Source organism: Oreochromis niloticus, linkage group LG7 (genome assembly GCF_001858045.2).
Source record: "Oreochromis niloticus isolate F11D_XX linkage group LG7, O_niloticus_UMD_NMBU, whole genome shotgun sequence".
In the NCBI taxonomy this organism is placed as follows: domain Eukaryota; kingdom Metazoa; phylum Chordata; class Actinopteri; order Cichliformes; family Cichlidae; genus Oreochromis; species Oreochromis niloticus.
The window spans coordinates 24,702,452-24,715,373 of NC_031972.2; the positions used below are offsets into that span (position 1 = coordinate 24,702,452).

At 39.8% G+C, this 12,922-nt stretch overlaps 1 protein-coding gene across 3 annotated transcripts in view; it reads right to left on the reverse strand.

The window, feature by feature from the left end:
• rimbp2a (RIMS binding protein 2a) overlaps positions 1 to 12,922 on the reverse strand; it is a 67,428-nt gene that overhangs the window by 22,517 nt on the left and 31,989 nt on the right. Inside the window, exons 4-9 of one of the 3 annotated variants that reach the window (XM_025909099.1) lie at positions 10,928 to 11,017; positions 8,301 to 8,423; positions 4,246 to 4,350; positions 3,314 to 3,364; positions 1,480 to 1,503; positions 901 to 1,099 (exon numbers count right to left, since the gene is read on the reverse strand). In XM_025909099.1, coding sequence (XP_025764884.1) covers positions 901 to 1,099; positions 1,480 to 1,503; positions 3,314 to 3,364; positions 4,246 to 4,350; positions 8,301 to 8,423; positions 10,928 to 11,017 — 592 coding nt within the window. The remainder of the gene's footprint in view (positions 1 to 900; positions 1,100 to 1,479; positions 1,504 to 3,313; positions 3,365 to 4,245; positions 4,351 to 8,300; positions 8,424 to 10,927; positions 11,018 to 12,922) is intronic. The other 2 variants (XM_025909098.1, XM_025909100.1) reach the window with 2 other exon arrangements.

Genomic DNA, 12,922 nt, shown 5'->3' on the forward strand with positions numbered 1-12,922 from the left:
CTCTTTGGAGCAAAACCATTGATCTCCTGCGGGTACAGCTAACACCCTTCATTTGGAAGGCTACTCCACCCCTATCAGCCCATCCTATCTGCAAAACAGACTTTAAAAAAAATACAAAACAGAATTCCCTGAAGAAATTAACAATACGTAAACAACACAGATCAAGTGCATCACTGCGTTCTTGTGGTTTGTATGTAATATTATGCATTAGCACAAAAACATCAGTGAATTCTGCCCGAAGTGAAGAGACAGATAAAACAGGATTTTCAGCACTTCAAAGACCTTTGGTTTGTGCCAGACTGTATAAATCTACATCACTGATACGGCTCTATTTGCTGCATCTGCAGGTTGCACTATGTGTTGTTAGAATACTAATGTGTTAAATTACACTCGTGTCATACATCAGGCTCGTGATCAAGGGCAGATATTGATCATGAATAAGCACCGTCTCCATTAATGGTATCCACCTCTGGTTTGGAGTGAGTGGGTCCAGCTATAATGTGAGCTGTCTGGGGATTAGATCACTCTGATTATCATTTTATCTGATCATAACCCTTTTAAGCACTAATAATTTTGTAGATGCTTTTATCTGGAGAGCATATATGTTTTTAGAATAGTTAGACCGCACTAATATTTAACCCTGCTAGTCTACAGTTTTATATCACCACTTTATATTACACAGTTACATTAATACTCACAGAACCACACTCACAATCAAGTAAATACATAAAACCGTTCAGCTAAAACTGAGGAAAGTAGTAACCAGAGAAAAAAATATATATCAGGGACTGATTTTCTAAGACTTTTGATTTGTTTTGCTATATCCCCGTCCCCCAGCCCCATAATTCCCTTTATGGCTCAGTGTGTTTCATACAAAGCTGGCTGTGAGGTGAGACTCACCTGTCTCTGGCTGGGCTTCAAATCTGACCTGCGAGAGTTTCTTCTGTGGTGAGGGCGGGATCTGGGATGCAGAGGTGGTATTACTTTTAAGGATATTCACAGGTTCTGACTGCAGGCGGAAATTCAGCAGCTCTTTGGACAGCTGGTGAAAGTGTTCACTGTGTGACCGGCATTCCTGCTCCAGGTCACGAACCCTGACCTTTGGCAGTTAAGAAAAAGAGCAGAAAGGATTGTGAAGACTGAGAAGGAAAAAAAAAGAATGGGAGGTGAAAGGTGATTATTCTTCAGGGCTTTAGCAGTATATAATTTTGAATCTCTAGCAATCTAATCTAAACATGTGGAAGTGTAGAGTCATTTACTGATATGGTTAAATTGTGATAACCAAGCGTGAGCACTGCATGAAGTTATATCATAGACATCCTATCAGAGGAAGGCCTAGAGGGGAAAGCGTGAATATACATATAATCACTTTTGGTGATACAGAATATAATTCTGCTTTCACAGGTTTGCAATTAAAGGAAAATTCAAAGAGGAAAGGAAGGGCGATGTAACTAACTAATCAGGGATGAAAATAAATACCTGAAACATTCTGTCCTTATTGTTCTGTTCAGACAAAATGTGGAAATCAGAAGTAGTAAGTAAAGAAAGGGAAAAAATGCAGAAAGAACCGATCATTAATAAAAGCAAATGGAAGGGGAAAAAAACCAACGAGAACACAAATGTATTTATGAGTCGACAAAAAAAAATAAGACAAATATGTTTGTCAAACTGAAATGGACTCGTAAGCACAAACACAGAGTGGAAAACATATGGGGATTTCACACCTACAGACAGCACAACTATGCTTTCCCTCCTGTGGCCATATTTGCCCATAACTATAGAGAAACGCGCCTGTGAAAGAGACCAACTGATTCAGTGATTTCTAAGAAGATATCTCCTCGACAGAGTTTCAATTTCTCTGACCAAACTGTTTTTCTGAGCCAAACTCAGTCTGCTTGCTCAGTAAAATCGTATTAGAGCGCTCCAGATGGATAATAACGTGACCTCGTATGAACCGCACACAAAGGAGTCTGCGACGTATTGTCGTAGCAAAAGGATTTAACGTAAGATGAGAAAATTATTTTGAGTAGAAGTCTGTGATGAAACAGCGGGTCAGCGATTACCGGGGGGGGGCGTGTCGCGTTAATGCAACGCGTGACAACGCAACTACTAAACAGAAAAGTTTGGAGCGCACAAAAGCAACATAAATAAGAAGATAGAGGCAGAAATGTGACTGCAAGCACAAAGGAGAAGCTATTGTCTGACTAGTCTGATGTATGAGTCACAATCTGGTGTGGAGTACTGAAAAAAACTACACAATAGTGTAGCCAAGCAGATAAGTGCTCTGCTGGAAGAGACGGGGGGGAAACTTACTTATGGGACCTCATTAGAAGAGAGTCCAGAACCCCAACGGTATCCATGTGTCATAAGTTCAAATTTAGAATAAACTTATGCTTCGTTTGCCTCGTATGGCTCCACATTGAAACCCTGTTTGTCCACCCACGCAGCTGTTTTCAATTAGCCTGATTAAACGTCGTTGAAGGCCTATGTAGGCGTGTGCAGACGGTGCCTTTTTTAACATCTCTCTTAATGTCTTGCCAGTTTTAATGCACTAGTTAGTCCAAGAAACGTCACTTTTCAATTTACTTAATTTAAATAATTTCCTGCATCTCTGCGTTCAATTTCAGGCTCAGCAGAGTTGAGGTGATTACTGAAAATGGTGTGGGTGTGAGTCACGCAGTTTAACTAATACATTCATTTGACAAATATACCTCGCTTATTTTATTTGAGCCCCAAATTTAGGATGGCTCTGGAGATGGCAGTGTTGGTTGATGTTAGCCCAGGCTAAAATATCTTAAGAACTGCACTGGAAACAGACAAAACAAAAAAAAAGAAAGAAACTCAAGTTTCTACATTTACGCAATTGAATTCCGGACAAGAAAAACTCTATATTGTGTCTTGCAACATCAAAGGTGTGCGCTTTTATCTCCTTTTTGATGTCAGATTGTGGGCTTTTGATTAGCTAACATTTCCTCCCAGTTAGGGTTTATATCGCCACCTGTTGCTTTGGCATGTGCTTGACAGACAGTAGATCGCTCTTTGCGTTTACATTTGGACTGAGATATTTTTCAAAATGACCTCAATACATAGACAAGCTTCGTAATGTTCTGGGTCTTTTTCATATGTTCCAAAAAGGAGAGCCTCATCACCAGCTCATCCATGTTTCCCCTTATTTCATCTGGAAAACTGACCCAATACTACATGAACCACCTTAAGGATGTGTTTTGATTCACCTGCTTAAAACAGAAAGCTCCACTATGTTTAAGAAACACAGCAATCCAGGAAACATAAGGGTTCGTCTAGCTTACTGTACCTCTAACAGGTGTACTGCTTCCTCATGCTCTTGGTCAGTTTGAACCCAAGCCTGCAGAGAACACACAGAAACGCACAATGACAGCTGACACTGTGATCACAGTCCATGAGGTAGAATAGACAGTACACAGCTGACATACTGTCAACGCAATACCCTGGCGGATGCTCACTGGTTCATCAAACAGAGCTGGTACTTGAAGAGATGCCTACTTCTGATGGTACAGCTCCAATAAAAAGCAACTGGTTTATTTTAGGACATGTTAGTGTCCAAGTACTGGCTGTTAAAGGCAGTGAAATTAAACCCACTCTTGAGCGACTGTGCAAATCAATTTGTCTCAGTTTGAATGATCTGCATCTTTTTGAACATTAATGATTCTCTTTTGAACAAACATCAATGCAAAAATGGGACCAAAATGAGACAAACAAACCTCATAGACTTCTGAGAAAGAGACACTTTTCATCATGTTAGACTTGTGGTCTAATCCAGAAGGTATTTGATATTATTTCAGTCATCAGCATAGGAAGGAAACAGTAAGCAGGAACACATACACACATGTATATTCTTTTTTACGAAATAGCAAACAAGAATAAAACAACCACAACAGGTCAGATCATGTTGCAAGATGTTTGTAACGTGTACAAATATATCAGCAACTACAAAGGCAACATTTTTAGCCGTGTTCTTCATCACACGATCAAAGGGGCCATGGCTGCATTTGTAATCACATCTGCTGATTTGGGGACGGACTATATGAGGTATCTGTATTGTCTGATACAGTAGCAGTGATTCACCATAAAGTGGCTCAAGACATCAGTATCCAAAGACCTTAACAAAGACCTTAGGCATACATTCACTACACAAAAGTCGATAACCAAGGAGGGATACTGCCAAAAGTATTAAAAAAATAGACTTAAAGTGGTTTTTACACATACCTTTTGCAATTGATTGATCTCCTTCTGCTTGGTGTGAAGGGCCACCAAGGCTTGCTCATGCTCTGTCTGCAACTGTTGCTTTAGCTCTACAGCCTCATGCATATGCTAGGAAGAAACAGAGGAAGCAGAAGGAGGAGAGATTATTTCTAACACTACTGCAAAAATAATAAATTGCCCAGCTGCAATCTTTCGTTGAAAACAGGATTCTCACATTTCAATGTCATCGAGTAAATCTATTCTCTCTACCACTCTGGCAAGAGCTTTTGAGGAATCTGAGCCCCGTCCACCTGATTTAGCGACATTGCATCCATTTCTGAGGAAAAATGAAGACTGCTTGAAAAATGGGAATAGCCACAGTGTTGTTGCATCAGCTTCAGTGTAATAAATCCCACAAATTGAAGTGAAGCATTGCCTAATCCTCAAAGATTAAACCAAGCAATTCATTTGAAAGGTTGCCAAGAGTTGGATAAAAATATTAATACCAATTACCACCTAGTTTATCTAAGGCTGAAGTAGAAGAAGACAGCTTGCTTCTATATGACAGTTTGGAGATCTGCCTACCAGCAGCCCGTTAAGTTTAGTAATTAGCACATTATATCTTGGTTGTTTAAAGTTTAAAGATTTTGCACCCTCACATACGATGTCACTTAAGAGGCAAGGTACGTGAAGAGAAAAGCATTAAGTAACACTGGCTTCTGCAACATATATATCTCTTGCACCAAACATACTCTATAGTCTGCACTGACTCACACAAAGCTGTCACGCATAGTCGCTCCTGATCCAAATCTACCCTTTGCCAAATTAGCCAAGTCATGACTATACAGTATCTATGCATGAAGTCACAACCAGCTGCCACATCTTGCAGAAACAGAATTAAGGCCATAGGATGTCTCTGTGAGCTTAAGAAGAAAAGACAGCTTAGAAAGCTCTGACATTCATATTTTTTTCCCTGTGTTCTTTCTCCCTTGAAAAGAGAAAATCTTCTTTACCTCCCGGAGTGGCTTCGAGGTGTCCTGAGCAGCCAGTCGCTGCTTTGCATAATCATGGAGAAGCTCTAAGCTGCAGAGGACCGGGGTAGCTGAGAGGCTGTCACTGGAGCCTTAGTGAAACTGCTTTTTTAACCCTTGCTTTTTCACACGGGAACCAATGGTCACGCCTGCATTTAAACACCTCGTTTTGTCATTTTAAAAAGATCTGCGATCCTTCACTTTATCTGCTTTGGTTAACTTATTACAATTTCAAACAGCTCATACCCTTGGACTACTGCAGAGTTATCCAAGGCCTACACTGCTTGATGTGGACTCGAAGCCTTGAAAAGTTGACTAAGACTAGATTGAAACAGCAAAAGAAAGATGCTGACTTATTTGAGACAAGAATCAAAACAGACTCTATTTAACTGGATTAAAAGCATATGACATCAGGCACCTGAAAAAAAAATGCAACTGACTGCCTATAAAATTCATGATGTCTTATGAACTGACTTAAAATTATTGTCAAAAACTTGAGGCTTGACCTGATATTTGTTGTTGAGAAGTTTCAGACTTTATTTGGAGCTAATGCTTTGGCTGTTCCTCAGGACAGTCTCACTTGTCAACATCAATAAACTGGTTGTGTCTCTACTGAATGAGGAGGAAGACACTGGCAAATTAGAAACATCTGTCAGCAGTGTACCAAAAAAAAACCCAGGAGGTCCCCAAAATCCAACGGGAAGATGAATCACAGGCAGATAATGGTCAGCTCTCCATCACATTACTATAATCACGCTTCACAATTTTTCAGACTACACTCTGTATTTACCTCTGTTGACACACAGACATGCCTAACAAAGGTCTGATGTCACTGCAGATTATTAGTGTATATGTTTGTTCTCATTTCTAATCCTGTCCTTTCTGATCACTGCCAACAAAAATCTTACCATCTTCAACTCTGTTTTGTAAGTGTAACATGAGCCATGGCCACAGATAAGAAAAAAACTACTAAATACAATATTGTGGGGGTTTTTTCTTTTTACAAAAAAATCTGTTTCCTAGTTAAATTGGTTGCTCTCTTTAAAGACGGCAGTTTTTGGTCCTCTGTATGTTTGCTCACAGAGAAATCAACAGTCTCTAATTTTTATAGTAGTTCCATTTTAATGGATACACAGAAAATTTACCAAAGATCCTGAAAAAACAAATTATGTGAAAATTATAAATTGATTTGCATGACATTGAATGAAATGAGGAAAACATGACTTAGTACTTTGTGGAGAAACCCTTGTTGGCAAGCACAGCAGCATTTCTTGTAGTTGGTTACCAGGTTTCCAAACATCGCAGGGCTAAGAGATCATGACCTTTAAGTTTTCTTTCTTTACCTACTCCTATGTTACCTTGGTGGTATGGTTTGGGTCACAGCCATGCTGGAAGATCCATCCACAACCCATCTTTAGGGTTCTTGCTGTCTAAGTACTCATCCAAGATTTCATGGTACAGGGCCCCATCCACTGGCCTCTAAATGTGGCCAGTGGATGCACCCTTTGGAGAAAAACGTCCCAAAAGAATAAGTTTCCACCTCCGTCCTTGGCAAACAAGTTGATGCCAAAGAACCTGATTTTGGGTCCATCTCTCCACAGCACTGCCTCCCAAGCCTTCTCTGGATCATTTAGATGTTCATTGGCAAACTTAAGACGGGCCTGTACATGTGGCCTTGAGCAGGGGAACCTTGCAGGTGCTTCAAGACTTTAATCCATTATGCCAAAGTGTGTTACCATTGGTGTCCTTGGTGACTGTGGTCTCAACTGCCTTTAGAATATTAACAAACGCCTCCCATGTAGTTTTGGTCTGATCCACCATCTTTCTCACCCCATGAGGCAGGATCTTGCATGGAGCTCCAGACCCAAACACAGCCAATCGGTGAGAGCCAGAATTCTGGCTGTGTTAAAGAGGATCAAATATCTATTCTTTTCTGGATTATTGGTTGATATTCTGTCTGCCTGCATAACACTGAACTACCATAAAAATTGGAGACTTTTCATTTCTTTGTAAGTGAGCAAACTTACAAATTCAGCAGGGGATCAAATAATTATTTCCTCCCACCTTGTGTTCTAACTTGTATACCAGACTTTGACCAAAACAAAACAAAACTTTTGTTATCAGATTATGTGACTAAAAATAATACAGACAGTGCTGCATCTCATTAGTTTTGAACCAGGTCTTTTTCTTTTCTTTCACATTGTGTTTCTACCATCTCTGCTTTCTCCACCCACATTATCCTGTGTAATTTTCTCTAAATTATTTCTTTGTCTCCATAATCAATGCACAATGAGAAAGTGACAAAGCTTTCTCTGCTGTATCGGGGAGCTGGTCAGTTTTTCTCATGCGGGTACATTTCGCTCTCAAATATCCTGACAGACAGACAATCGATAGGAGATGCAGGGAGGCGAGGATTTGTAATGAGAGTCCCTCTCGCAGTGCAGCAAGACTGTGTCTGATTACTATTGGCAGACCAGAACACAATAAAGAAAACAGCCTTTCCATGAAGCCGGTGACACTCCACCTCATGTATTGCCTCAGTTTCCTTCTCAGGTTTTCTGGGGACACAAATGCATGGGAAATGGGAATATTTCCGAAAGAGTCACAGTAAAACTGGGCCTGAAAAATCAATTATCATGACTGGTGTGAGGACCACTGAAGTGAACACATGATGGATTACCAGGGTGAAGATGGGAATTCTGGAGAAACGGAGTGAGATGGATTGATATAATGGAAAAAAAGAAGCAAGAAAGGGAGGTTTAGGCTTGGGTCATCACATCTTATCTGCTCATGGGTACAACAGGTGTGTGGTTGACTTTACAGACAGATTGTTTAGTCATCTGTTGAACTAAATTTAGGCTCAAATAAATGCATAGAAACTGAATAATAATTACAGGTAATTAAATCTAAAATCTGTGCGAAGAGTAGGTAAGACAATAAAATTTATACAAGAAATGAGTGAAATATTTAGTCCAGGGGTCTATGTGTGGTGAAACAGCACAGAGGAACTCAAATCTGATATTATTAAGGCAAAAATTTTTGTCCCACCTTTAAAACGTGTTCCAGGTTATCCACTTTTTCCTGGAGTTGGCTCCTCTGCTCCTGGGCCACGTCTCTCTCCTGACTCACTACAGCAAAAGTCTGTCTCAGCCGGTCATAGTCGGATTGCACCTGCAAGAATTCGAATCATGAATTGAGCACAGACACAACGAAGGGATAGATGAAAAACAAGCGAAGGTTAAGTGGATTGTTAAAACATGGATTTGAATAACTGTGGGTGGAAAAGAAAAAAAGGTCAGCAGCAAAAGAGGCAAAGAGAAAACCACAACAAAGCGAAGAAAGAAAACACTTTAATTGCGTCGTTGTTTTACTTGAAGAGTCTCAAAATGCAGTCTGTTTTATAAAGAGCAAAACAAGCATGCAATTTTTATGAGGTTTGTTCTTGCAGCAGACCTACTTTTCACATTTATGAATAGAGGCTGCATTTTTGTGGCTCGAGGGTTGATTGAGAGTTCATAGTTTGAAGAGAAATTAATCAGCACATTTCCATTTAAAGTTGATGAGACAGCGTTGCTGACTTGAGCGTTTCTGCCGCTCGTCTCTTCATCGGTCAGAGGCCTTGAGCTAAGCCGGTTCCTCAGAGGACTGAGCTGAACCACACCTATCATCTCATTAATTAGCATGAGATGAGAGACACAATAGATAAGCTTACTCACAAAAATAACATTTAGAAGTACATCAAAGATACATGCGGCTTAACAAGGATGAATATTTCTATTTTATCTAATCATTTTATTTAGAGATCAATTGTGTCACTGCTGCTGCTACTAATTAAACCAGACAAGCAAAGACGTTGTTTTTTATTCAACATTCTTTGCTTAACATTTCGATTTAATCAGTTATATTTCTGATATTTCTTAAAAACTCAGTCGCTAAAAGGAAAGTTACCAGTAACGACTCTGAGCAATCAAAATAACACTGCTTCTGTGATAAACATAAAAAAGTTAAGTTGATCAGTTCTGTCTAATCTATCAAAGATCCTACGAAGCAAATGCAATTTATGTACTCTGATTCTCTAATCACATCCCCTGTCTTGTTTCCCGTCTCTTGATTTCTTACTCTCAGCTTCTGTCGTTCTCTTCTCCCCCTTTCATTAATTCACTATCTATTTATGCGCACGTAAATACATTTTCACTGTGCCTTTGTCTTAATTGCCCTTACAAGCCAATCACACTCAGTTATAGAGTACATGTGGCAGGACTGCACACACGTTTGCCCCACTTTCTTTTCATCTCCGTGGCCACCTTGTCGGTGAACAGATGGCATCGTTTTCTGTGACACTTTGGAGCAAAAGCTCCGAGCAGAGTCCCTGGACACATGTCAGATCTGTCCCCTCTGTGAAAGTCACAATTAGCGCCAGAGCAGCTAATCGCCTACCATCACAAACAGTCACTGTCTCTCTTTATGGGTCTGTGTGCATGCGTATGTATCAGTATGTGAAGTCAGGAAACCAGGAGCCAGGATTAGTAAAAGCACAATATTAGGAAAGGGAAATGTAGCAGTAGTGTGTGTGTGTGTGTGTGTGTGTGTGTGTGTGTGTGTGTGTGTGTGTGTACTACACGTCACAAGTTTTGAGCCAACCCTTTTTTCTGTATATTTTGCTAGAAAAATCAGAAATAGGTGCAGCAATTAATTGAAACACGTCCAAACATACGTGGAAATACAGCAGATAAGGCAAAATAGAGTTTGCACAATTCTAATGAGGTTAAAGTCAATAGTTGGTATGATTGTCTTTATTCTTTAGCACAACTTAAACTGTCTTAGGTGAGCTTTCTAGTGATTTCTTCAAGCAGTCTTCAGGAATAGTTCTCCATCTTCAAGTTATTCTTTGAATGTTGGCGTCTGGTTCTGTTCTTTGTCAAGATGATCCCACAATGTTTCAATAACAGCTCCAAGGAGGTCAATCCGTGACTGATAATATTCCACTGTGTGTTTTTCTATTCAGGTGTTTTCCTTTTTTCCTTTTAATGCACTGGCAGTGTGTTCAGGATCATTGTCATGCTGAAAAATGAAGCTGTAGCTAATTAAATGCTTTCGAAGTTGGACCAAAATCTGACGCATTTTGAATTGTAGGCCCAAACCATGAGAGAGCTTCCATTGTGTTTGCCTTGCTTAAGAATGGTGTCTTAATAGCCATTCTTCCACTGAGACCATTTCTGTTTGATATATTTGTTATTTACTTTTGTAGATTCAGCTAAAGAAATTAGTGAATGAAAACAGCCAGGAACAAGGACAGGACTGAAAATGAGTGAAAAAGAAGCCAATGTCCAATGAAAAACTTCGACAGACCTTCAGAAAAGCTGAAGAACTATGGCTCAAGAACAGTTATATAAATGACAAAAACAAATGAGGCACCTTGAAAGCAAAACATTAAAAAAAATTGCGGCTCAACACTATTAATATGCGGAAATCAATCTGATATATTGATCTGGCAAGATGGCTAAGTTCCATCATATGACTACTCCTTTTTCTCAAAGCCACTGTGTGTGTGTTTCTTTTCCTGCATCGCTGATACAGAAAAACTGATCATCACAGACTCATTCACTGATTTCTTTCATTTTCGTGTGTGTGCACTTCTGATGCATACTTGCACAGTGCATGTTTGAATCGCTCACCTGGTCATACTTGGATGCCTTCAGATGGTGGTTGATCAACTCAAGGTTCAAACGATTTTTCTCCTGCAAGGCAGCATGGAGCTTTGCTTTCTGAGAAGGAAGAGAAAGCAACAAAGAAAGAGTTGGTTGTCTTGTTCCATTATCCTCCTGCTTACAAAGAAATGTATATCTGAGTGCATCATGTATGCAAGCCACACAGCAAAACTCCACCTTAAAATTATTATATAAGTGAAAGAAGCGACCTGAGCAACTTAGGTTAGCGTCGATCGTTCCCTCCATATGTATGCATGCATGTGTGTGTGTGTGTGCGTGTGTGTGTGTGTGTATGTGCATGTGTGTGTGTGTGTTTGTGTAGATAAATCTTTTTCTAAGATGCCGTCTGGAGGACAAAACCCACAGCTGCATACTGTCACCCTCCATTTGGTATGTGGCTTTAGGAATCGAGGGTGAAAGCTGAAAAAGATGAGGGAATGGGAAGAAAGAAAGAGAGAAAATGGGGTGGGGGGAGGGGTGGGGGCTAAATAAAGAAAATTGGAATTGTGAGAAAGAGCAACAGGAAGCAAGAAAATCTAAGGGAGAAATAGGGGGGAAAAAACTAAAGTGAGGAGAAAAAGATGTAACAAGGGAGTGCCAGAATGTTAGTCGAGTACTAAATAAGCAATCGTGCGCACACTGTCAGTAAAACCCTCCTAGCTAAAGACGAGATTAACTTGCAAACCACGTAAAAGGATTGAAAAGTGATGTGCAGTTCCTGTCTGCTCCCTCTACATTCAGAAGTTGTCATGCCGCTGGTGCTGCAGGTACTCAAGCATTACATAATTACGCCAGACTTAAACTAGGCCAGTGCTCTCCTCCTATCACGCCACAGCGCATTCAAGAGTGATTTTTACTGCGACTGTTCATATCCCGGCACATAATACCACTTCACTGATACTGCTGATTGCCATTCTCAACACTCCGGCATTAAAATGTGGGTAAGTAATTTATAATAGCACCAAGGCCTTTCCTCTTTGTCTTCAAACAAAAAGCAACAGGAGTTAATGACAGGTTTTATTTTCTTGGTATGTCTAGTTGGGAAAAAGAGCAGGGCTTGTTTTTAAAAATACTGTCTCCAAATGCAACAGTTACTGTCCAGGTGAGGTTTGAAAGTAAACTTGGATTTCAGATACATTGAAACACAACCTCTATACATTTATATTCAAAACAGCAGAGCCACACTTGTAATGGTTTAAGTTAAGTTTACTGAGTTTGGGTTATTCTTTGTTTCTCCTGCTTCATTTTGAAAGTACTATATTACTACCTACTACTGTTACTGTCTCATGCCTCATTAGTTTCACTTGCTCCTTGTTAAACTGGCCTCCTTGTACAGAAGTCTTGAGCTACCCTTCACGACATAATTTCTTTATATGTTGCTTCCAAAGAGCCATAACTTCTTGTCATTTTTAAAGTGGTCTTGAGCATCAGTTCTCCTTTTGGCATTGGCTGCGTTTTCTTTTTTGTTTGTTTATCCACTTAATGTTGACCTTTGAATCATTCAACCTTAGCAAGCTACCAATTATTAGTAGACTGTCAAAAACGTACGTGCTGTGGAGTGTGTCCTTAAAAAAATTGCAGATCAGTCATGGATTGGCCTCCCCAGATCCCAGACCTAAACATTACTGAAGCAGTGTGGGATCATCTTGACAGAAAACAAATCAAAAGGCAGCAAACAAAGAAGAGCTCTGAATGTCCTTTAAGAAGCCTGGAGAACTATTCCTGAAGACTGCTTAAAGAAATGACAAGAAAGTTTGCCTAAGAGCGTTTAGGCTGTGTTGAAGAATAAAGGTTTTCATACCAAATATTGACTTTCCATCTTGTTGCACTAACTGCACGTGTTTGTGCATGTTTCAGTGAATTACTGCACTTATTCCCCATTTTCCTAGCAAAATATAAAGAAAACTTTTGCACAGTACTCTATTTAGTTTGAGTCAGCCTTTGTCAGACTGTGTGTGTCTA